The 25,971-nt window shown below is 37.5% G+C and overlaps 1 protein-coding gene across 4 annotated transcripts in view; it reads left to right on the plus strand.

Annotated features, from left to right (window-relative positions):
• The window catches only part of PTPN13 (protein tyrosine phosphatase non-receptor type 13), a 212,669-nt gene that overhangs the window by 156,679 nt on the left and 30,019 nt on the right, over nt 1–25,971 (plus strand). For all 4 annotated transcript variants that reach the window (XM_053600624.1, XM_053600841.1, XM_053600700.1 and 1 more), the window contains 5 exons: nt 579–649; nt 2,856–2,923; nt 13,125–13,218; nt 14,289–14,426; nt 14,923–15,011. In XM_053600624.1, the coding sequence (XP_053456599.1) occupies nt 579–649; nt 2,856–2,923; nt 13,125–13,218; nt 14,289–14,426; nt 14,923–15,011 (460 nt within the window). The remainder of the gene's footprint in view (nt 1–578; nt 650–2,855; nt 2,924–13,124; nt 13,219–14,288; nt 14,427–14,922; nt 15,012–25,971) is intronic.

The following is a 25,971-nucleotide window of genomic DNA, read 5'->3' on the forward strand; positions in this document are numbered from 1 at the left end:
GCCTATTGCTTCTTACACCTTAGGTAACCTCCCTTTTTCCTCAAGTATCAGCAACAAGATGACATTATAATCCTCTATTTCCAAAGTGCTGTCTTTTTAGCTATTTTCTACTCGAGGTGATATCATTCTTCTTATACTGCTTTGAATATAAATGTTTAGATTTTCACTTTTATCTAAAAGAACACATATCCAGGTATTTATATGTATAAAACTCAACGGTCTGTGACTTCTAAGTTAAACTATCCTTGAACTATCAACTGAGTGACAATGAACTAAGTTATTAGGTCATGAATATTAGCAGTGTTTTAAATGGAAGGGGAGATAGCGTGATGTGTTGAACTGAAGCCCAAATAAAGATTATGCAAAGAACTGATTCTTACCCTTTTTGAGTCAGCAGTCTCTTTATCCAGAAAATACATAGAAGACTGTCCACCTGGTCTGTAGCTCCAGGGAGTGGCTGGACTTCCTGAAGCTCATTCAAAATAAAATTTCTGAAGCTAGTTATCAGATGGTTCAAAGGATATTTAAACAAATATCTTAAATAATTTGTAATTGTCTTTTCTTTTTTTACAACACAGAAATGGTCATCCAGTAATTCCCAGTTCAAAGGGGTCCACCATTTCAACTCCAAAGTCAACCAAAGCCAATGGTAAGGCTATATTCATTTTATGATAATAGATGTAAAAATTCTTACATATGTTTATATTTTATTTTTTATTTATTTTTTTGGCCGGGGCTGGGTTTGAACCTGCCACCTACATCATATTGGGCCAGCGCCCTACTCCTTTGAGCCACAGGTGCCACCCTATATGTTTGTATTTTAGTTAACACATAATTGTACAGATTTATGGGGTACAGTGATTTTTTTTAGAGAATTTTTACATCTAGTATATTAAGTTAAACATGTCCCTATTTGTTTGTTTGTTTCAGATTATTACTGGGGTATAAATGTTTTGGTTACCTGAGTTGCTTTTGTACAGTTTGAGTCAGTTTGTAAGTGTGCCCATCACCCAAAGAGTGTGCATTGTACCCATTTAGTATGAATTTATCCCTCCATTATGTTTTACCACCAGATGTGTACATGGGTGTTCATTGATTAGTCCATTTTAATAGTGAGTACATGTGGTCTTTGTTTTTCCATTTAGGTTTTAACACTCACACAGTATCCGTAATAGGAACTCTCTTTCAGTGACAGGAAGTCAAAATGGTGCAACCATTTTGAAAAACAGCTTGGCAGTTTCTTAAAAATTTAAACATATGCCTACAATATGATTCAGTCATTCCACTCTTACACATTTACTCAAGAGGACAGTAAGTGCTGTACACAAAAACTTGGACAGAAATGTTTCTAGCAATTATCCTCATAATAATCAAAATTTGAAACAACTCAAATGTGCCAGAACTGCTGAAAGGACAAACCAGTTATAATGTATCTAAACAATGAAAAACTGTTCAGTAACAGAAAGGAATAGACTTTTGGATACATGTAACAAAATATTTAAAATAACCTCCAAATAAATATGCTAAGTGAAATAAGCCATACCAAAAAAAAGAGTTCAGATTGTATTATTCCATTTATACACAATTGTAGATAAAGCAAATTATAATGAGAGAAAGCAGATCAATAGTTACCTGGGGATAAAGGGACAGGAGGTAGCAAGGGAAACAGGACGGAGAGATCACAAATAAACTATTGTGTTTCATACGATTCCAATATGATTTTTTTGAACCAGTGGTTTATAATTGAAATACTTTTTTAAGAAGTTTCATAATGTATCTCTTCCAAGGAATATTTGAAGATGTTCTCGGACTCTGTAATAATCACAAAATTATAGAGATTTATCTATAATAATTCCATCTCAACCTTCATCCCTCTTGGTAGAATCATTTTTAAATTATTCTCAAGTAGAAGTCTTTAAATATGTTTACCTGTATTTGTTTATTTCTTTCTTTTCTTTTATACTTTTATGAACTGTGACACATTTTTCTAACGCTATTGAAAATACAATTTAATGAATCAAAAATTATGTTCAAATATGTGACTTTTTTAACTGTAAGAAAAACATCTACTCATGTTTAGTTTATATATTGAATTGCTGTACTGATAGCTAAGCATTAAAATCATCATTTTGTTTGGAAATACATTAAAAGGGGTGGGTGTGGTGGCTCACACCTGTAATCCTAGCACTCTGGGAGGCTGAGGCAGGTGGATTGCCTGAGCTCACAGGTTGGAGACCACCTGAACAAGAGAAAAACCCCAACTCTAAAACTAGCCAAGCATTGTGGTGGGCGCCTGTTAAGTCCTGACTACCGAGGAGCCTGAGACAAGAAAATTGCTTGAGCCCAAGAGTTTGAAGTTGCTGTGAGCTATGACACCAGGGCACTCTAGCAAGGGTGAAAAAGTGAGACTCTGTCTCAAAAAAAAAAAAGAGAGAGAGAGAAATATATTAAAAGTCCTTTTCAGTTGTATCCATACCTTGTTTTCCTGTGTTACATTGATAGTCTTTATAAAATGAGATAAAAGCCTTGCTATCTTCCCTTAAAAAGTCAAGTGAATATAGCTTAGCACCTGTCATATCACGCTCATTCAGCTGGGATAATTTATATTCAATGTCTCATTCCAAACTGACCTTTTTATATAAATAATTGTCTTTTAAGAAATTGGCTTTTTCCTTGGGATAAACCCTTCTTTAACATTTGATTTTAAGTCACTCTGTGATAGGATGTCTTTTAGTGTACTAATGAAAATAACAACATCCCCAGAAATGTGGGTTTCCTTTAATAATTTGGGAGTCTCTGTTGTGGTTTTGCCTGGCTCATTCGCCTACTTCCCTTACGTGCTGTTATCCTTTTAGGTCATCACAGTGTAGATTTTGAGCCTTGTGGCCAGCCTGCCCTCACTTCTAATAATTCATTCTCCAAGGTAAGGAAAAGTCCACCTTCTTTCTTTTGTGTCATCCCTCCTTATCTAAATAATCAGCATGTTTGTGTTTTGAACCAAACTGATTTCATATTTAAATATTTGTCTTTTTTGGATATATGCATTGATAATAAGGATATATTTTAGTGAACTAACAGGATTTGCTAAGTAAATCACCCAACACAGAGCCCTTGACTACATCATATGGCACGCACTCAACTCTTAAATAAGATAACCACTTAAACAGATCACTTTAGTGCTGGAATTTTTGATTAATGTGTACAGTTTGGGGTTGTTTTTTTTTTTCTTTTTGATTGTCTCTTACACTACAGGAAGAAAATAAGAATATAATTAAGAGTGGAATTTCTCCTTTGGTTTATTGTCAGTAGTAACCATCAAATATCAAATCTGTGCAATTTATAAGTAAGAACCGAAGTGGCAAAAGAGATAGGTTTACTTGCTTTTGAAAGACTTAGAAAATACTTCACCACATAATAAAATGAGAGAGCTCACTTCATTTAAGATTAGCACAAAAAATCTGGGGGTGTTTTAACAAAACTGTTTTAATACAAAATTAAATTTCACTTTATGCTTCCTTTAAGTCTACATATGTCTTATTTGGCTAACATTCCTTTTCATGACTTTCTTTATGGCACATAATATACATTTATAAAATGACCAGAGCTGAATCTTCATTTCATGGAATTGTTTTTTCCTACACACATCCCACACAATCTATTCTGAATCTTGTTACTGGAATGGCTTTCCATGTGAAATACAGGGCTGAGAGATTGCTTTTCTAGTAATCTGAAAACATTATCTCAACATCTTTAATGTAGGAGGAGAAAAATAACTTAGTGACCAGATGCCCAAAATTCTATGCCTCTCATCTCGCTATGTTATCTCACACATGTGATTTGGTTAACAAGTCCTAAAAAAATATTGCAACAGCAGGACTTTAAGGCAGAAATTTTTAGAGCACAAAAACAAAAATTTCTGGGCATTTGTGTGTTTTAGAATTGAGCTACAGCAACACTCACTATTCTCTGTTTTAAATATCTTCCATGTCATGTAGCTAAAGCAACTGAGTTCTTTTTTTTTTTTTTTATTAAATCATAGCTGTGTACATTAATGTGATCATGGGGCACCATACACTGGTTTTATAGACCGTTTGACACATTTTCATCACACTGGTTAACATAGCCTTCCTGGCATTTTCTTCATTATTGTGTTAAGACATTTACATTCTACATTTACTAAGTTTCACATATACCCTTGTAAGATGCACCGCAGGTGTAATCCCACCAATCACCCTCCCTCTGCCACATCCCCCCTCCATTCCCTCCCTTTCCCCCTTCCCCCTATTCTTAGGTTATAACTGGGTTATAGCTTTCATGTGAAAGCCATAAATTAGTTTCATAGTAGGGCTGAGTACATTGGATTCTTTTTCTTCCATTCTTGAGATACTTTACTAAGAAGAATGTGTTCTAGCTCCATCCATGTAAACATGAAAGAGGTAAAGTCTCCATCTTTCTTTAAGGCTGCATAATATTCCATGGTATACATATACCACAATTTATTTTTTTTTTTTTAAATTTATTTATTTATTTTTTTTTTTTAATTTTTTATTTATTTTTTTTTTTTTTGTAGAGACAGAGTCTCACTGTACCGCCCTCGGTAGAGTGCCGTGGCGTCACACAGCTCACAGCAACCTCCAGCTCCTGGGCTTACGCGATTCTCTTGCCTCAGCCTCCCGAGCAGCGGGGACCACAGGCGCCCGCCACAACGCCCGGCTATTTTTTTTTTTGTTGTTGCAGTTTGGCCGGGGCTGGGTTTGAACCCGCCACCCTCGGCATATGGGGCCGGCGCCCTACTCACTGAGCCACAGGCGCCGCCCTATACCACAATTTATTAATCCATTCGTGGATTGATGGGCACTTGGGCTTTTTCCATGACTTAGCAATTATGAATTGGGCTTCAATAAACATTCTGGTACAAATATCTTTGTTATGATATGATTTTTGGTTTTCTGGATATATGCCTAGTAGAGGAATTATAGGATTGAATGGCAGATCTATTTTTAGATCTCTAAGTGTTCTCCAAACATCTTTCCAAAAGGTATGTATTAATTTCCTTTTCCACCAGCAATGTAGAAGTGTGCCCTTTTCTCCACATCCACGCCAACATCTCTGGTCTTGGGATTTTGTGATATGGGCTAATCTTACTGGAGTTAGATGATATCTCAAAGTACTTTTGATTTGCATTTCTCTGATGATCAAAGATGATGAGCATTTTTTCATATGTCTGTAGGCCGTGCACCAGTCTTCTTCAGAGAAGTTGTTCTTCAAGTCCCTTGCCCAGCCTGTGATGGGATCACTTGTTCTTTTCTTGCTTATACGTTTGAGTTCTCTGTGGATTCTGGTTATTAAAGCTTTGTCAGAGACATAACCTGCAAATATCTTCTCCCATTCTGAGGGCTGTCTGCTTGCTTTACTTACTGTGTTCTTGGCTATGCAGAAGCTTTTTAGTTTGATCAGGTCCTAGTAGTGTATTTTTGAAGCTGCTTCAATTGCCTGGGGGGGTCCTCCTCATAAAATACTCGCCCAGACCGATTTCTTCAAGGGTTTTCCCTGCACTTTCTTCAAGTATTTTTATAGTTTCATGTCTTAAGTTTAAATCTTTCATCCAGTGAGTCTATCTTAGTTAATGGTGAAGGGTGTGGGTCCAGTTTCAGTCTTCTACAGGTTGCCAGCCAGTTCACCAAGCACCATTTGTTAAATAGGGAATCTTTTCCCCACTGAATGTTTTTAATTGGCTTGTCAAAGATCAAATAACAGTACGTAGCTGGATTCATCTCTTCGTTCTCTATTCTGTTCCAGACATCTACTTCTCTGCTTTTGTGCCAGTACCATGCTGTTTTGATCACTATCGATTTATAGTATAGTTTCAGGTCTGGTAGCATGATTCCTCCTGCTTTGTTTTTATTTATGAGTAATGTCTTGGTTATTCAAGGTATTTTCTGATTCCATATAAAACAAAGTATTATTTTTTCAAGATCTTTAAAGTATGACAGTGGAGCTTTAATAGGGATTGCATTAAAATTGTATATTGCTTTGGGTAGTATGGACATTTTAACAATGTTGATTCTTCCCAGCCATGAGCATGGTATGTTTTTCCATTTGTTAGCATTTTCAGCTATTTCTTTTCTTAGAGTTTCATAGTTCTCTTTATAGAGATCTTTCACATCCTTTGTTAGATAAACTCCCAAATATTTCATCTTCTTTGGTACTACTGTGAATGGATTAGAGTCCTTAACTATTTTTTCAGCTTGACTATTGTTAGTATATATAAAGGCTACTGATTTATGAATGTTGATTTTGTAACCTAAGACGCTGCTGTATTCCTTGATCACTTCTAAAAGTTTTGTACTAGAATTCCTGGTGTTTTCCAGATATACAATCATATCATCTGCGAAGAGCAAAAGTTTGATCTCTTCTGACCCTATATGGATACCCTTGATCGCCTTTTCTTCTCTAATTGCGGTTGCTAAAACTTCCATTACAATGTTAAAGAGCAGTAGAGACAATGGGCAGCCTTGTCTGGTTCCTGATCTGAGTGGAAATGGTTTCAATTTAATTCCATTCAATACGATATTGGCTGTGGGTTTGCTGTAGATGGCCTCTATCAGTTTAAGAAAAGTCCCTTCTATACTGATTGTCTTAAGTGTTCTGATCATAAAGGGATGCTGGATATTATCAAAAGCTTTTTCTGCATCAATTGAGAGAATCATATGGTCTTTGTTAATTTGTTCATGTGCTGAATTATACTTATAGATTTATTTATATTGAACCAGCCTTGAGACCCTGGGATAAAACCGACTTGTCATGATGTATAATTTTTTTGCTGTGTTGCTGGATTCTGTTTGTTAGGATCTTGTTGAATATTTTTGCATCTATATTCATTAGTGATATTAGTCTATAATTTTCTTTTCTTGTTGGGTCTTTTCCTGGTTTGGGGATCAGGGTGATGTTTGCTTCATAGAACGTGTTGGGTAGTCTTCCTTCTTTTTCTACCTTTTGGAACAGGTTGAGTAATATAGGTACTAATTCCTCTTTAAAGGTTTGGTAGAATTCTGACATGAAGCCATCTGGTCCTGGGCTTTTCTTCTTAGGGAGATTTTGTATGGTTCATGCTATTTCAGAACTTGGTATGGGCCTGTTCAACAATTCCACTTGGTTCTGGCTAAGTCTTGAAGGTGTAGTGCTTCCAAATATTGGTCAATTTCCTTCAGATTTTCATATTTCTGAGAATAAAGTTTCTTGTAATATTCATTAAGGATTTTTTGAATTTCTGAGGAGTCTGTTGTTGTTTCGTCTTTGTCATTTCTGATGGATGAGATTGGAGATTTTACTCTCTTTTTCCAGGTTAGTTTAGCCAAAGGTTTATGTATTTTTTTGACCTTTTAAAAAAAACAACTTTTTGATTTATTGATCTGTTGTATAATCATTTTGTTTTCAATTTAATTTCATTCTGCTCTAATTTTGCTTATTTCTTTTCTTCTGGGTTTGGGGTTGGAATATTCTTCCTTTTCCATTTGCTTGAGATGTCCCATTAAATTGTTAACTTCCTCTCTTTCCATTCTCTTGAGGAAGGCTTGCAGTGTTATAAATTTCCCTCTTAGGACTGCCTTTGAGGTATCCCAGAGGTTCTGATAATTCGTGTCTTCGTTGTCCTTTTGTGTTCAAAAAATTTGGCAATTTCCTTCTTAATCTCATCTCTGACCCAGTTATCATTCAGCATAACGTTATTTAACTTCCATGTTTTTTGTATGAGTATGCAGAATCCTGTTGTTACTGAGTTCAACTTTTATTGCATGGTGGTCCAAGAAGATGCAAGGAATAATTTCTATTCTTTTACATTTACTGAGGTTAGACTTGTGACCTAAGATGTGATCAATTTTGGAGTTTGTTCCATGGGCTGATGAGAAGTATGTGTATTCAATTTTGTTGGGATGAAATGTTCTGTAGATGTCTGCTAAATCCAAATGTTGGATGGTTAGGTTTAAATCTAAAATTTCTTTGTTCAGCTTCTTATTGGTATATCGATCCAACACTGCCAAAGGAGTGTTGAAATCAACAACTTTTATGGAGCTGGAGGAAATCAAGTTGCTCATTTCTGGTAGAGTTTCTCTTATAACCAACCATTCTGGTTGGGTGGATAGATATTAATAATTGAAATCTCATCATATTGAGTATTACCCTTAACAAATATGAAGTGACCGTTCTTATCCTTCCTTACTTTTGTTGGTTTAAAGCCTATTGTATTTGCAAATAGAACTGCAACACCTGCTTTTTTCTGATTACCATTTGCCTGAAATGTGGATGACCATCCTTTCACCCTGAATCTATATTTATCTTTTAAGGTGAGATGTGACTCTTGTATGCAGCAAATATCTGGCCTGAGTTTTTGTATCTAGTCAGCTAACCTATGCCTTTTTAGAGGACAGTTTAAGCCTTTCACATTAATGGAGAATATTGATAAGTCTGGTAAAATTTTGAGTATTGAGTTTTTCGAAAGTCAGTGGACATTTTTAATCCTTTCGCCACTGTGGAAGTTGGAGTTTGATCAAAAGTTTCTGAGCGAGTTTACTTTTGTGGTAGAGGATTGGGCTGGTCATTAGGGAGGATAGGTCTGAGAATATCCTGAAGAGCTGGTTTGGTTATGGCAAATTTCTTCAACATTTGAATGTCATTAAAGTACTTAATTTCTCCATCATAAATGAAACTCAGTTTAGCTGGATACAGGATCTGGGTTTGAAAGTTATTTTGCTTTAGGAGATTAAAAGTCGATGACCACCCTCTTCTGGCTTGAAAAGTTTCAGCAGAGAGATCTGCAGTCATTCTAATACTCTTCTCTTTGTAGGTAATGGATTTCTTACATCTGGCTGCTTTCATAATTTTCTCCTTCATATTAACTTTAGTGAAGTTAATTATGATATGCCTGGGGGATGTCTTATTTGTATTGAGTCGTGCTGGGGTTCTGAAACTGTCTGCTAAGTTTCAGAATCTCTTGGCATGTCTGGAAAATTCTCTTTCATAATTTCATGGAGAAGGGCCTCTGTGCCTTGCGAGGCCACTTCATCACTTTCAGGGATTCCAAGGAGGCAGATATTAGCCTTCTTCAAATTATCCCAGAGCTCTCTGAGAGAATGATCCTTTTTTGCTCTCCATTTCTCTTCGTCTTTGAGAGTTTGGGAGCGTTCAAAGACTTTGTCTTCAGTGTCAGAAAGCCTTTCTTCTGCTTGCACCACTCTATTACTGAGGGATTCTACTGTATTTTTCCAATCTTTGAGGGATGCAAATTTTTGCTTTGGTGCATCAAAATCTTTGGTGGTTTTGTCTTTAAATTCGTTAAATTCTTGAGACAACTTTTGAATTTCTCCTCAAATTTCTAATTCCAACTTTTGAATTGCTCCTCGAATTTCTAATTCCAAATTTTCCTCCATTCTATTAATCTTGTTTGCAATCCAAATTCTGAATTCATTTCTGATATCTCGGCCAGCTGTTTATGAATGAGATCTTCCGTTACATCTGCCATATCTTTCCTTGGGGGGGGTTGATCTATTCTGGTTACTCGTGTTACCAGAGTTTTTCCGCTGATTCCTCCGTATGATTGTTTTATACCATTTGATTTTTCCCATGGAGCTTTGTCAAGGACCCATACAGTGCTATGGCCTGATAAACTGGGGACCTGTTTGGTGTGGTGGGGCTAAGTAGTTTTGTCTTGTTTTCAGCTGGTCTCTGTTCAACCCTAGTGAAACAGTTAACTCTGGGTTGAAGTCTCAGCTGTGGAGAAATACCAGCAATTAAGTCACCCCGCCCCCTACAGACAACAATTGGAAAAGGAACATGAACCCTTCCTACAACCACACTCCCAGGGCACCACCTGAATAGTCCTCAGCCAATAGGGAGATTGGCTCAGTTCAAAAGGTCCAAATCAATTGTCTCAGTCAATACCTGTCTCAGGTGGGAGAGTTTAAAAGGTCTATGGCAACTGGATCGCAGGGGTCTGGTAACTACCCAGATATGGCTTGCTCCGGTGCTTCGTGGAGTCAGGAGGACCCACCCAGCAAATAGATCAGTCTGGGAAGGTTGATGCCTCCTTCCCCACCTTGCACCTCTGTCACACCCAGTCACTGATAGCCCGGCAGGGCTGTGACCCAGTTGCTTCTAGTGAACAGATACTCCAGGGGTTTGCACCTGCCTGAATCACAAGGAAATCTATTTCTGCTCAGCGAGGCCTCTGCGCTCTGCCTCTATCCAGCAGGGGGTGGTGAGGCCTGACAACCTCAGGTGCTTGATAAAGGCTGGGGGTGTTCACTCAGTTCAAGCCCTGCCCCTGATTGATGTTACTGACAGAACAGAACAGAACAACTTTGTGGGAATTTGTTTCTGTCCCTGCTAAATTCCCCTGCAGAAGAGAAGCTGTTTTGAGTTCCCAGAGCCTGTGCCTCAGGCCCTGTCTTTGCTCCTGCAGGTTTATATTCGGTTACCTGTCAGTTCTAGCCTCCTGTCTTCCTTTGTCTATAGGCTGACGATCCCCTGAGGGCCAGGTGCATCTTAGACTCAGTAAAGTGGTCCTCTGGGTCAGCCCCGCCCTGGGAACTTCCCACCTCTGCGCGTGCGTTTCTAGTCCCCACGCTCCACCCAGACCGGTACCACCTCAGGCAAACCCGTTACTCACTGAGGCCTGCATTTCTGTCCCAGATCTGTTCCGTCGTGGTTGCCACCTGAGTAGATGCCCGGCCTCCTCTGGTTGCCCAGGGAGACAGGGGGCGTGGCTTCGGGATATCCAGGAGTGAGCCCTATTGTTGCCAAATGACGGCTGCTGCTCTGCACCTTGGGGCACTGCCACTCCCGTGTGGTTCTCTCTCAGCCAACTGTCCTCTACTCACTCCCTTGCTGCAGAGTCAGCACTGACCAGCTGCAGTTTAGGCCCTGTCCACACCCCTCGAGAAATCACCCAAGAATCTGGACTCCTGGGGGACAGGCCTCCAGACCTCAGAGTGAGAGTGGAGGGGAATGTTGGGAGCTCAGAGTTGCAGGTAGAGAATATATACAGTTTTATACAATTTTATGCCTGGCGGTAGAACACCATGGCACCCTAGTAGGGGAGGTAGGTCCAGTTTTTAGAGGGTCTCTCCCGTGGAGTGTAGTGGGAGGACCTTTGAACTCTGCTTGTTTGTTTGTGGGGCACTCCAAGCCATTCTCATGGGGGAGGGGACTCCGTCTGCTTGATGATGGATTTTGTACCTTTTGTTTGTATCCTTGGGGTCGCAGCTTGCCTCAGGGGGGTTGATGTGCGTTCTTCAACCTTCTCTCTTGGTGCAGCTCTAATCCACCAGGTTACTTGCTAAATTTTTATCCTTTAACTCTCCTTCTGGACGGGAGCCTCTGTGGAAAGCTGGTTCAGTCCTCATCCAGCACCGGGGAATATTCCAGGTGGGCCAGTCTTCCTTCCTCCCTCCTGGAGGCTTACCAGCAAAGTCAGCAACTGAGTTTTCATGTATTTCTAGTGTTATTCATGTCATATAGCATTTATTGTATTTTAAAATATCTGTACTTGTTGAAAAAAAAAAAGAATAGTGTTTCCATTAAGTTAACATAAAACCCTAGAAACCAGGACTTTCGCTGTTTATGGCTGCCAACATTTTGTTGTTGAAATTAAAATATTAAAGGAAGTCTATTAGATAATGTTCTGTCCTTGAATATTAATGTCTATGACTATCTCAATAAGAATGGAATTTCACAATCCAGTGAAGCTTATACATTTCTTTTACATCTCCCATGTGTCCTTTTTATCTTTCTTTTCTTTTTTTTTGCAGTATTTTTTGGCCAGGGCTGGGTTTGAACCTGCCACCTCCAGCATGTAGGGCCGGTGCCCTACTCCGTTGAGCCACAGGTGCCGCCCAGTGTCCTTTTTATCTTAATAAAAGGAATAAAAATCTTCAGGGCAAACCACAACCTTTTATTTGTATAAAATTAATTTATTCTAATATCTTAACTTGGCATTTTTCCAAGTTTTTTTTAAATAGGCTATATTCTATGAAATGCTTCACAATTTACCATTGTTTAGAAAATTACATTCTATTCAATAATTATTTTATAATTATGAGTCTGTTATTTTTCCTAGGCTAACATAGGCCTTAAAATAGATTTGAAAATCTATATACCTAGCAGATGGTCAGGTTGCCTGATTGGAGTCTATGTCCATTTAACAGTCCCATAAATACTTTTTTTGATAGCAGCGTCAGTTTTATTTTTGTACATATTTTAACAATTGTCTTTAAAAGTCTTATAAAATTACATTTATTGTAAACACAATTTTATATTTAAATTTTAAATTGTTCTCTTTGTGTTTACATAGAAATTCATTTGGAAGATAAATACTTTAAAAATGATTTTTCCCCTTTCAACTTCTAAAGTTTTTTTTATTCTTTTTTTATTTATTTATTTTAAGACAGAGTGTCGCTTTGTCACCCTCGGTAGAGTGCTATGACATCATAGCTCACAGCAACCTCAAACTCTTAGGCTCAAGTGATCCTCTTGCCTCAGCCTCCCAATTAGCTGAGACTATAGGCACCCACCATAACAACTGGCTATTTTTAAAGATGGAGTCTTGCTCTTGCTCAGGCTGGTCTCTAACTCCTGAGCTCAAGCAATCCCCCAATTTTGGCCTCCCAGAGTTCTAGGATTATAGGCATGAGCCACTGTGCCCAGACACATCAACTTTTATGTTCTATTAAACTTTTTTTTAAGTATATGGAAGACAGGTCTTATAAAATATGACTCAAAAAGAGCTTTCTGCAGTCAAATAAGTTTAAGAAATGTTACATAATAGAATTCTCTTTTGGCAACTCAAAATTTATTTTAGTAAGCTTTGTGAAAATTCTTTGAAAATACTGATTTTAATATTGTTTTGCCTAGTGTTTCAGGACATTTTTGTTGATGCAAATCTCCACCCCTATATACATTTCATTGTACTGATATTTGCTAGAAAAACATTGATCTAAAGGTGGGGAGATGTATTAATAAAATTGATCTTGTATAAGGAATAAAAGGAGAGGGGCGATGTGCAGTCCCTCCCTAATCCTAGACTTTAATTAAATAGTAATCTAATGATTTGCTTTGGTTTTATACTTTAGGTTAATGGGGAAGAAATCATTGAAGTTTTGTACCCTGAAGGAAAACGTTCTGCTTATCAAATGAAGGGATCAGCAAATCTGACTCTGTCCAAAGGTAGTTTTCCAAATCGGTCATCTAATAACTCTAAATGCCCTACTAATTCAGGTAATAAAGATATAGTAGGTATCCTCACTCATTTGCCTTACATGTTACTAAAGCTTTAAAGGGAAAGATTATTAACTCAAAGAAGCAAAAGAACAATGCACAAAGGTCCAGCATTCATTCTCATCTCTGAGACTAAAACTTTTTTTGTTTTTGTGAGACAGAGTCTCACATTGTCACCCTCAGTAGAGTGCTATAGCTCACAGCAACCTCAAACTCTCGGGCCCAAGTAATTGTCTTGCCTCAGCCTCCCAAGTAGCTGGGACTTCAGGTACCTACCACAATGCCCAGGTATTTTTAGAGATGGGATCTTGCTCTGACTCAGTCTGGCCTTCAACTCATGAGATCAGGCAATCCACACACCTCGGCCTCCCAGAGTGCTAGGATTACAGGCGTGAGCCACCACTCCGGGCCTTTAAAACAATTTGTAAGTGATTGAAAAAAGAACTGTTTAATTTAATAGTGTTTCTTATATTTTGTGGAGTAGCATGTTATAAGCTACCAAATAATTTAGAAAAATATACCTTGAAGATGATTTGTCTGATTTATATTCTTAATCCTTGTAACATAACTTTTGTGTTTCTTTCATGGATACTTTGAGATTTACTTAAGAAAACAAACATGAAATTATTAAGTTCTCATGAAAAGGAATATCATCAACTTTGTAAGTTGCATTTGCGTGATCTTTGGTCATAGCAACCAGAGTAGTTCTAGAACTAAAAATGATCGCATTAGCATAAACTACTTTTCCAGTCATAGCTACTTTTCAGAGTGAATACTTAAAATTTTTTTTAAGTTTTGCATTCTTTTTTTACATTTTTTAAATTATTATGGGTAGGTCATAGTTGTAGATCTTTATAAGGTATGTGTGATGTCTTGATACAGGCATACAAGGTAAATTAATCAAAGCATGGTAATTGGAGTGTCTATCACTTAAAATTCGAAAAGACCTAGCAAATTGTGTCACTTTCTTATGCCACTATTTATAAAGTAAAACCTCGTGTGAATTATTGCTTTTCAAGAATCATATGTACAGGAAGATGACATTTATGCAGACCCTCAAGAAGCTGAAGTCATCCAGTCTCTGCTGGATGTTGTGGATGAGGAAGCCCAGAATCTTCTAAACCAAAATAATGCAGGAGGAGATACCTGTGTTTCAGGTAGATGAAACAGATAAATAAATTGGCCCCCTAAGGAGTCCAAGGCCATCTCTAGAAACATTATTTCTATAAATATGCAATGGATTGGTATCTTCCCCTATCTTCATTAGTGGGTAGTATTTCAGAAATAAATTAAGATTTGTTATCTCCTATTTTTCTCTTCCATATTTGTGGGTGGGTTACATTATTAGTGAGATTTTAGAATGTATTATTGACATCACGGCTTTTACTTTTAGAAGTGATAGTCCAGCCATTTTTACCAGTTGATAATAAGCCATTCTTAAGGGATTGTCATTTTAGTAGTTAAGCTGAACCATAACTTTTATACTGCATGTACAGTGTCATTTATCCTAACTGTTTTAGTTAGAACATTGAAAGTATTCATGGATATTGGTCCATAGACTACCTTCATTTGAAGGCAAATGAAAAGTTTTCTACTTCTTTAGTAGAAAAGCAATTTTATTAATTCCTCTTGGCCTATTTATTTCTCTCCCAGATACATTAAAGACAAATGGGAAGTTAACAGAAGAGAGAGCAGAAGATACGGACTGTGATGGTTCACCTTTACCTGAGGATTTTTCTAAAGTAAGAATAATTTCAAAGGGGACAGGGGAGGTTGGGAGGAGGGAGAAAAATTGGTGGGACCTCACCTATTGTGCACAATACAAGGGTACATGTCAAAACTATTAAGAGTAGAGTATAAATGTCTTAATACAACAAATAAGTAAGTGGTGAGAGGTGAAGGCTATGTTAACCAGTTTGATGTAAGCATTCCAAATTGTATATAAAATCAGCACATTGTACCCCATAAATGCATTAATGTACATAGTTATGATTTAATAAAAAATAAGAAAATAAAAAAGAAAGAATAATTTCTAGATAAACAGCATAGACTACTATAACTTGTTAGAATTGTATATCTTAATCGAGAAGGTGATGGGATTATTGTACATTTTACTAAAAAATTACATTTAGGGAGAAAATTGAGATTAATTTTATTTCTTATATTAAAGTGTCAGCCTTTCCCAATGAAAGAATAATAACTCAAATTCCCTCAAATTAAAAAAAGAAAGAAAAATTAAATAAATAATTATTTTTCAAAAATGTAATGCTAAACTTTTCAAATTCTTGTTTAAAATCTTAAAATTTGATACCTAGAAATTATTCTAATGAAAAATTATTAGAGGAAAACTAATCTCTTTGCAAGCCTTTCACAGAAAGAAATGTAAATCATCAAGATAAATTGAATAAGCTAAATAAATGGAAGAATATTCTGCATATGTATGGAAAAGCGAAGGCCAAGGATAGCAAAGACACTTGACAAACACAGAGGAAATTTTTTTTCCCCAAATGTCAGATGTGTTATAAGACCACAAAAACTAAGAGAGTGGTGTTTGTGCAAGGATAAACAAACAGACCAGTGGAACAGAATCCACGCAGAGAGGATTTGTGAATTTGTGATTGTGACAAAGATGGCAGTGCAGAGTAGCGGGGAAAGCGTGACATTATTCACAACCGATAGTGAGTTGATTGTCTATCCATATGGATAAAAAAATAAACAACTCTTATCTTACACTACATACACAAAAATCAATTCCAAGAATATAGCTCCAAATGTGAAAGGCAAAAAATATTCTTGACTTTATTGATGTAAGAATATTTACGACTTTGAAGAAGAATATATTTCTTAAACAGGAGGGGAAAAATGCATCAAGGATTCTTAAGATAAAATGCACTAAAATAAAAAACTCTATTCACCAAAAGACACAATTTAAAGAATAAAGGCGCCTCACAAAGTACGTATTAGAAATTTATGTAACTGACAAACGGTTTGCATATATAAAAAGGACTATAAATTGGAGTGAAGGTCTCGATGTGTGACACATCTTTTGGGGTCAAGACACAAGTATAAGAGGGACTTTACCTAACAAATGTAATCAGCATAACCTGGTTTCTTGTACCCTCAGTGAATCCCCAACAATAAAAAAATAAAATAAAATCTTAAAATTTGGGGGACCAGGTGCAGTGGCTCACACCTATAATCCCAGCACTTGTGAAGAACCTGAGGTCACAGGTTCGAGACCAGCCTGAACCAGAGCAAGACCTCATCTCTAAAAATAGCCAGACGTTGTTGCGGGCACCTATAGTCCCAGCTAATTGGGAGGCTGAAGCAAGAGAATCCCTTAAGCCCAAGAGTTTAAGGTTTCTGTGAGCTATGATGCCATGCACTCTACCAAAGGCAACAAGTGAGACTCTGTTTCACAAATAAATAAATTAAAATAAAATCTTAAAACTTTGGATCTTCTGGGACACTGAACAAAGAAAAAAATATGAAATAGTAGATAAATTATATTTCCAGTTCCTCAAACTCAGCATCATCCTATTTCTACAACTAATCTTGCTTATACTCTAGAATAATCACCCTCTTTATCCTTATTCTTTCTATATCACGTTTTCAAAATTGTCAAAACTACACTGGATTGGGTTCTGACAGTAGTTATCATGCATGCACATACAATCTCATGTAGACATGATTATGTTCATTAACCATTTACAAATAACATGTATATATACAAGAAAGCTTATGGCTGATGAATATGTATTTCTTTTTTTTTTTTTTTTTTTTTTTTTTGAGACAGAGTTTCACTTTGTTGCCCTTGGTAGAGTGCCATGGCATCACAGCTTACAGCAACCTCAAACTCTTGGGCTTAAGTGATTCTCTTGCCTCAGCCTCCCAAGTAGCTGGGACTACAGGCACCCGCCACAACGCCCAGCTATATTTTTTGTTGCAGTTGTCATTGTTGTTTAGCAGGCCTGGGCCAGTTTCGAACCTGCCAGCCTCCGTGTATGTGGCTGGTGCCATACCACTGTGCTCTGGGCGCCGAGCCTGAATATGTATTTCTTAATCTATGAAAATGATTATACAAATATTGGGTATCTCAAAATATGGCATTATCTAATGGTTTTACTTAAGATATTCTTTCATACTATCAGAACATTAATAATTATTAAAATAACGGGCTCTTAATAAAGCTCTCTGAACATTTTGTACTGATGACTTTGTTGTATTTTTATTGATAATAACATTAAAAATGCACCTTAAAATGTATGTTCAGAAATCTCTTAACTAAAAAATAAATAAATAAAAATCTTTAACAGCCATTTCAAATATATCACATCAGATAGTTTTTCTATAATATAGATTCTCATTTATGCTAGGCTATAATAATATTATGTCAAATCAGCTGGGTGCCCGTAGTTCTGTGATTAAGGTGCCAGCCACATACTCAGGGGCTGGCGAGTTTGAATCCGGCCTGGGCTTGCTAAACAACAGTGACAACTAATAACAAAAAAATAGCTGGGCGTTGTGGGGGGCATCTATTGTCCCAGCTACTTGGGAGGCTGAGACAAAAGAATCGCTTAAGCCCAAGAGTTTGAGGTTGCTATGAGCTGTGACACCATGGAACTCTACCAAGGGTGCCAAAGTAAGACTCTGTCTCAAAAATAAAAAAAACAAATTATGTTAAATCCTCATTGTAAAAACACACATCACATAGAATTATTTAAAAATGTAAGTCCCTTTTTAAAACACATTCCTATATTCATTTTAGGTAGCTTCTATTAAAACTTTGGTTTCTAGAAGAGAAGGGAGGGAAGGGGCTTAGTAAATTTCCACCCTAACAGGTACAAGGTAGGGGTATTTGGTACACCTCCTGGGTGAAGGACTCAGATACAACTTGGACTTGTCCTAACAAATGCAAACGATGTAACTTAATCATGTGCACCCTTATATTAATCCAAAATTTAAAAACAATGTTGGTTTCTACCTATCCATTATGCATATAAAAACATAGATAATTGTATACATATGTATTTTTTAATATAAATTTGATCATATGGTTCCAAATTTTCTTTTCATGTAATTGGTGATTACCTTCTTTCTACATGAGTACATATAAATTTAATTTATACTTTCTAATGCCTTCCTGTTGTTTATTGCATGGTTATATTAGGATTTATTAAATTGGCCATCTATTGATGAATTTTAAGTTTCTTATTTATTATAAACCACAGTGGAAAAAAGGGCTTGTATTTCTTTGTTCTCAATTAATTTTATAAAATTTAGGTGGCTGCATCTACGGTGCATCTTAGAATGGGTACAGGCGAAACTTACTAAATGCATAATACAAGTGCCTACATACAGTAACTAAGAAAATGCCATGAAGGCTACGTTGAACAGTTTGATGAGAATATTTCAGATTGTATATGAAACCCGCACATAGTACCCCTTTATTGCACTAATGTACACAGCTATGATTTAACAATAAAAATAAATAAATTAAAAAAAAAATTTAGGTGGCTTGTGTACTATGACCACTTCTCCAGAGACTCTGCCGTTTCCTGTTCCCACCTCACCCCATCCGCATTTTAAAGGTTCATATTATCTGTTTGGTCCCTGTAGGCATTTGAGTTTGCATTCTGCCTTATTCTGCTCAAGTTGCTCTAACAAAATGCCATAGACTGTATGTCTTAAACAGCAACATTTATTTTCTCACAGTGCCAGAGGCAAAAAGTCCAAGGTCAAAGTGCCAGCAAGGTTTGTTTCTGGGGAGGCCACTCTCCTTGTCCTGTAGATAACTGTCTTCTTGCTGTGTTTTCACATGTCCTCTCCTCTCTGTGGGCACCTTTCTGGTGTCTCTTCCTCTTCTTACTATCTATAAGGACATTAGATAGAGGCCCCATTTTTGTGACCTTATTGAACCTTGATTATCTTCTTAAAAGCTCTGTTTTCAAATACATGGAGACTTAGGGCTTTAACCTATTAACGCCTATGAAGAAAATAATAATAAATTTTAAAACTAATTTTAGGGGGATATAATTCGTTTCATGACAGGCTTTGCTTAACAGTTATAAAATATTATTAAATAAAATTTTATTCAAAGTAGTTAACAAATAAAAGTTGTAGGCATAAATTCAAACAAAAATGTACAAGTCCTGTATTGTGAAAACTTTAAAATTCTACAAAGAGATATAAAAGAAGTATTTAGGAAAAACATTTCTTGTTCTTTGATAGAAAATTTAAAATTTAAATTCTCCCTAGATTGACCCACAAATTAAATATGGTCTCATAAAATATTTCAACATTTTTTTAAGGAAAAACAGGATGACTTGCTAAAATGATTCTAAAAATTACACAGAAGAATTAGCATGTCAGATTATTCAGAACAGATCTAAAAACTAAGCTTCATGGAAACAGAGTATTTCTACTAGTTATTAGAGAATATCATATAATTTTTTCCTACAACGAAAGTGCAGCTACATCCTGTAAGTTTGTGCATTGAGAATACATTTTGAGCCTGTCCATCCTTACAAATAATAAATTAGAACTACCTGAATAAATGAGACTTCTGCTTTAGAATCTATTTTAACTAATGGTAAGCAAAACAAGGAAAGTAAGAAAATAAATTTAGGAAAGGAGTAACAAGGTACTTAGATTAAGGCTAGGTGCAGTGGCTCACGCCTGTAATCCTAACACTCTGAGAGGCCGAGGTGGGAAGATCACTTGGGCTCAAGAATTGGAGACCAGCCTAAGCAAGAGCAACCCCATCTCTACTACAAATAAAAAAAGGCTCGACGTCTGTGGCTCGAGCGGCTAAGGCGCCAGCCACATGCACCTCAGCTGGCGGGTTTGAATCCAGCCCAGGCCCATCAAACAACAATGATGGCTGCAAAGAAAAAAATAGCCAGGCATTGTGGCAGGCACCTGTAATCCGAGCTACTTGGGAAGCGGAGGCAGGAAAATCGCTTGAGCCCAGGAGGTGGAGGTTGATGTGAACTGTGATGCCATGGCACTCTACCCAGGGTGACAGCTTGAGTGTCTGTCTCAAAATAATAATAATAATAATAATAAGCCAGGCATCATGGCACATGCCTGTAGTTCCAGCTACTTGGAAGGCTGAGGCTGAAGGATCACTAGAGCTTAGGAAGTGAATGTTAGTAATGAGCTATGAAGATGCCACTGCACTGTAGCTGGGGTGACAAAGCGAGACTCAGTCTCAAAAAAACCAAAATGGGAAGTGAGGGAGGAGAGATGTTGTCAAATGCTGCAGACGATGGGAAGCACAGCTCTCAAAAACATACTTGACCTGACACTCAGGTAGGAGCTGCAGGGATAGTCCTGCACAGAGAAAAGACCATGTAAAGGCACAAAGAGAAAGACGCCATCTGCAAGCCAAGGAAAGAGGCTCAGAAGAACACAGACCTGCCTACACCTTGGTCCTGGACTTCTAGGCTCCAGAACTGTGAGAAAGACATTTCTGTTATTTCTGTTACAGTACCCAGTCTGTACTACTTTGTTATGGCAGCCTTAGCAAACTAACACAGATGAGTATAAAGTCTTCAGATACCGCCCACATCTCCGTAAGAACTGCAACATGACCGCGACTGGCACCCGCCCAGACCTCCATAAGAGCTGCAGCGCTCAGACCTCCATAAGAACTGCACTGCGACTGTGATCAGCGCCAGCCCAGACTTCAGTAAGAGCTGCGCCATGACCCACGACCCATGCCCCCTGGGCCTCCCCCCACCCTGACCAGGAACTGCAGGAGCCATGCAACCCTGCATCCTCCCTCCTGTATGCTCCCTGCCTCCACACCGGCCTGCTCGTCTGGCCAGGGGACTCTGCTAGCTGCATGCCATCCAGAGCTCTCCCTGCCTCTGCGTGGAGCCCTTCTCCTGGCCAGAGACTGCTGAAGCCTTGGGCTCTCTGTGCCAAAGTCACTGGGCGCCAGACACTCCCAGAACCATGTGCACCACTCCCCACCCTGTTGCTAGATCCAGGTGTGTCACACTCCAGAGCTGCTTCCACAGCCAGAACTCCCTGGCTGGGGCAGCCCCAGAGGAACTACACAGGGTTACTCGCTACAAAGATCCAGCAACAATAAAGTGATCCCGCTGAGGTCTAATCTTGGAGAGACACCTCCGCAACTCTGAGGACAGCCAGAGGCAAAAGTGAAAAACAATCATGAGGCGAAATCAACAGAAAAACTTTAGCAATATGAGTAATCAGAGTAGGTTAACTCCTTCAAGAAACAATGGGGTAGACACAGCACAAGGTCCCATGCACAAACAAATAGCTGAGATGTCAGAAATCAAATTCAGAATCTGGATAGCAAATAAGATCGAATTAGAATTCCAAGCAGTAACCCAAAAGATATCTCAAGAATTCAACAAATTCAAAGACCAAATGACCAAAGATTTTCACACATTGAGACAAAAAGTTGCAGCCATCAAACATTTGAGAAACACAGTAGAAGCCTCAGTAACAGAATGGAGCAAGCAGAAGAAAGGATTTCCAACATTGAGGACAAAGCTTTCGAACGCTCCCAAATTCTTCAAAGAGGAAGAGAAATGGAGGACAAAAACAGATCACTCTCTCTCAGAGAGCTCTGGGATAATTCGAAGAAAACCAATATTCATCTTATAGGGATCCCCGAAAGCGACGAAGTGGCTTCACAAGGCACAGAGTCTCTTCTCCATGAGATTATGAAGGAGAACTTTCCAGACATGCCAAGAGATTCTGAAATTCACGTAGCAGACAGTTTCAGAACTCCAGCACGACTTAACCCAAATCAGACATCCCCCAGACACATCATAATCAATTTCACTAAACTTAATATGAAGGAAAAAATTCTGAAAGCAGCCAGACGAAAGAAAACCATCACCTACAAGGAAAAGAATAGTAAAATAACTTCAGATCTCTCTCCTGAAACCTTTCAAGCTAGAACAGGATGGTCATCGACTTTTAATCTCCTAAAACAAAATAACTTTCAACCCAGGATCCTGTACCCAGCTAAACTGAGTTTCATTTATGAGGGAGAAATTAAATACTTGAATGACATTCACATGTTGAAGAAATTCGCCATAACTAAACCAGTTCTCCAGGATATTCTCAGACCTATCCTCCATAAAGACCAGTATAATCCTCCACCACAAAAGTAAACCTACCCAGAAAATTTTGATCAAATTCCAACTTCCACAGTTGCAAAAGGATTAAAAATGTCCACCGGACTCTGGAAAGGCTTATCAATATTCTCAATTAATGTGACTGGTTTAAATTGTCCTCTAAAGAGGCACAGGTTGGCTGACCGGATACAAAAACTCAAGCCAGATATCTGCTGCATATAAGAATCTCATCTTACATTAAAAGACAAATATAGACTCAAGGTGAAGAGATGGTCATCTATATTCCAGGCAAATGGAAAGCAGAAAAAAGCAGGCGTTGCAATCCTATTCACAGATGCAATAGGCTTTAAACCAACCGAAATAAGGGAGGATAAGAACGGACACTTCATAGTTGTTAGAGGTAATACTCAATATGATGAGATTTCAATTATTAATATTTATGCACCCAACTAGAATGCACCGCAATTTATAAGAGATACTCTAACAGACGTGAGTAACTTCATTTCATCTACTTGCATAGTAGTTGGAGATTTTAACACCCCTTTAGCAGTGCTGGATAGATGCTCCAAAAAGAAGCTAGGCAAAGAAATTTTAGATTTAAACTTAACCATTCAACATCTGGACTTAACAGAACATTTCATCCCAACAAAACTGAATACATATTCTTCTCATCGGCCCACGGAACATACTCCAAAATCGACCACATCCTAGGCCACAAATCTAACCTCAGCAAATTTTAAAAAATGGAAATTATTCCTTGCATCTTCTCAGACCATCATGGAATAAAAGTTGAACTCAATGACAACAGGAACCTGCATACCCATACAAAAACATAGAATCTAAACAACCTTATGCTGAAGGATAGATGGGTTTTAAACGAGATTAAGAAGGAAATCACCAAATTTTTGGGACAAAACAACAATCAAGACATGAATTACCAGAACCTCTGGGATACTGCAAAGGCAGTCCTAAGGGGGAAATTTATAGCTCTGCAGGCCTTCCTCAAGAAAACGGAAAGAGATAAATAACTTAATGGGACATCTCAAGCAACTGGGGAAGGAAGAACACTCCAACCCCAAACCAAAGTCAGAGCAGAATTAAATGAAATTGAAAACAAAAGAATTATACAACAGATCAATAAATCTGAAAAGAACAATAAAATAGATAAACCTTTGGCCAATCTAACCAGGAAAAAAAAAGAGTAAAATCTCTAATTTCATCAATCACAAATGGTAATGATGAAATAATAACAGACCCCTCAGAAATTCAAAAAATCCTTAACAAATACTAGAAGAAACTCTACTCTCAGAAATATGAAAATCTGAAAGAAATCAACCAATACTGGAAGTACGCCACCTACCAAGATTTAGACAGAACGAAGTGGAAATGTTGAACAGGCCTATATCAAGTTCTGAAATAGCATCAACTATATAAAATCTCCCTAAAAAGAAAAGCCCAGGACCAGATGGCTTTACGTCAGAATTCTACCAAACCTTTAAAGAAGAACTAGTACCTATGTTACTAAACCTCTTCCAAAATATAGAAAAAGAAGGAATATTACCCAACACATTCTACGAAGCAAACATCACCTTGATCTGCAAACCAGGGAAAGACCCAACAAAAAAAGAAAATTATAGACCAATATCATTGATGAATATTGATGCTAAAGTACTCAATAAGATCCTAACAAACAGAATCCAACAACATATCAAAAAAATTATACACCATGACCAAGTGGGATTTATCCCTAGGTCTCAAGGCTAGTTCAATATACGTAAATCTATAAATGTAATTCAGCACATAAACAAACTAAAAAATAAAGACCATATGATTCTCTCAATTGACACAGAAACAGCTTTTTATAGTATCCAGCATCCCTTCATGATCAGAACACTTAAGAAAATTGGTATAGAGGGGACATTTCTTAAACCAATAGAGGCCATCTACAGCAAACCCACAGCCAATATCATATTGAATGGAGTTAAATTGAAATCATTTCCACTTAGATCAGGAATCAGGCAAGGTTGCCCATTGTCTCCATTGCTCTTTCACATTGTAATGGAAGTTCTAGCCATTGCAATTAGGGAAGAAAAGGCCATCAAGGGTATCTACATAAGGTCAGAAGAGATCAAACTTTCACTCTGCACAGATGATATGATCGTATATCTGAAAAACACTGGGGATTCTACTACAAAACTTTTAGAAGTGATCAAGGAATACAGCAATGTCTCAGGCTACAAAATCAACACCTATAAATCTGTAGCCTTTATATATACCAACAATAACCTAGTACTGCTAAAGAAGATGAAATATTTGGGAGTATACCTAACCAAGTACGTGAAAGTACTCTCTCTCTACAAAGAGAACTATGAAACATTAAGAAAAGAAATAGCTGAAGGCATTAACAAATGGAAAAACATACCATGCTCATGGCTGGGAAGAATCAACATTGTTAAAATGTCTATACTACCCAAAGCAATATATAATTTTAAGGCAATTTCTTTTTTTTTTTTTTTTTATTGGGGATTCATTGAGGGTACAATAAGCCAGTTACACTGATTACAATTGTTAGGTAAAGTCCCTCTTGCAATCATGTCTTGCCCCCATAAAGTGTGACACACACTAAGGCCCCACCCCCCTCCCTCCATCCCTCTTTCTGCTTCCCCCCCATGACCTTAATTGTCATTAATTGTCCTCATATCAAGATTGAGTACATAGGATTCATGCTTCTCCATTCTTGTGATGCTTTACTAAGAATAATGTCTTCCACTTCCATCCAGGTTAATACGAAGGATGTAAAGTCTCCATTTTTTTTAATGGCTGAATAGTATTCCATGGTATACATATACCACAGCTTGTTAATCCATTCCTGGGTTGGTGGGCATTTAGGCTGTTTCCACATTTTGGCGATTGTAAATTGAGCTGCAATAAACAGTCTAGTACAAGTGTCCTTATGATAAAAGGATTTCTTTCCTTCTGGGTAGATGCCCAGTAATGGGATTGCAGGATCACATGGGAGGTCTAGGTTGAGTGCTTTGAGGTTTCTCCATATTTCCTTCCAGAAAGGTTGTACTACTTTGCAGTCCCACCAGCAGTGTAAAAGTGTTCCCTTCTCTCCACATCCACGCCAGCATCTGCAGTTTTGAGATTTTGTGATGTGGGCCATTCTCACTGGGGTTAGATGATATCTCAGGGTTGTTTTGATTTGCATTTCTCTAATATATAAAGATGATGAACATTTTTTCATGTGTTTGTTAGCCATTCGTCTGTTGTCTTTAGAGAAAGTTCTATTCATGTCTCTTGCCCATTGATATAAGGGATTGTTGGCTTTTTTCATGTGGATTAATTTGAGTTCTCTATAGATCCTAGTTATCAAGCTTTTGTCTGATTGAAAATATGCAAATATCCTTTCCCATTGTGTGGGTTGTCTCTTTGCTTTGGTTATTGTCTCCTTAGCTGTACAGAAGCTTTTCAGTTTAATGAAGTCCCATTTGTTTATTTTTGTTGTTGTTGCAATTGCCATGGCAGTCTTCTTCATGAAGTCTTCCCCCAGGCCAATATCTTCCAGTGTTTTGCCTAT

This window comes from Nycticebus coucang, chromosome 1 (genome assembly GCF_027406575.1).
Source record: "Nycticebus coucang isolate mNycCou1 chromosome 1, mNycCou1.pri, whole genome shotgun sequence".
NCBI lineage: Eukaryota > Metazoa > Chordata > Mammalia > Primates > Lorisidae > Nycticebus > Nycticebus coucang.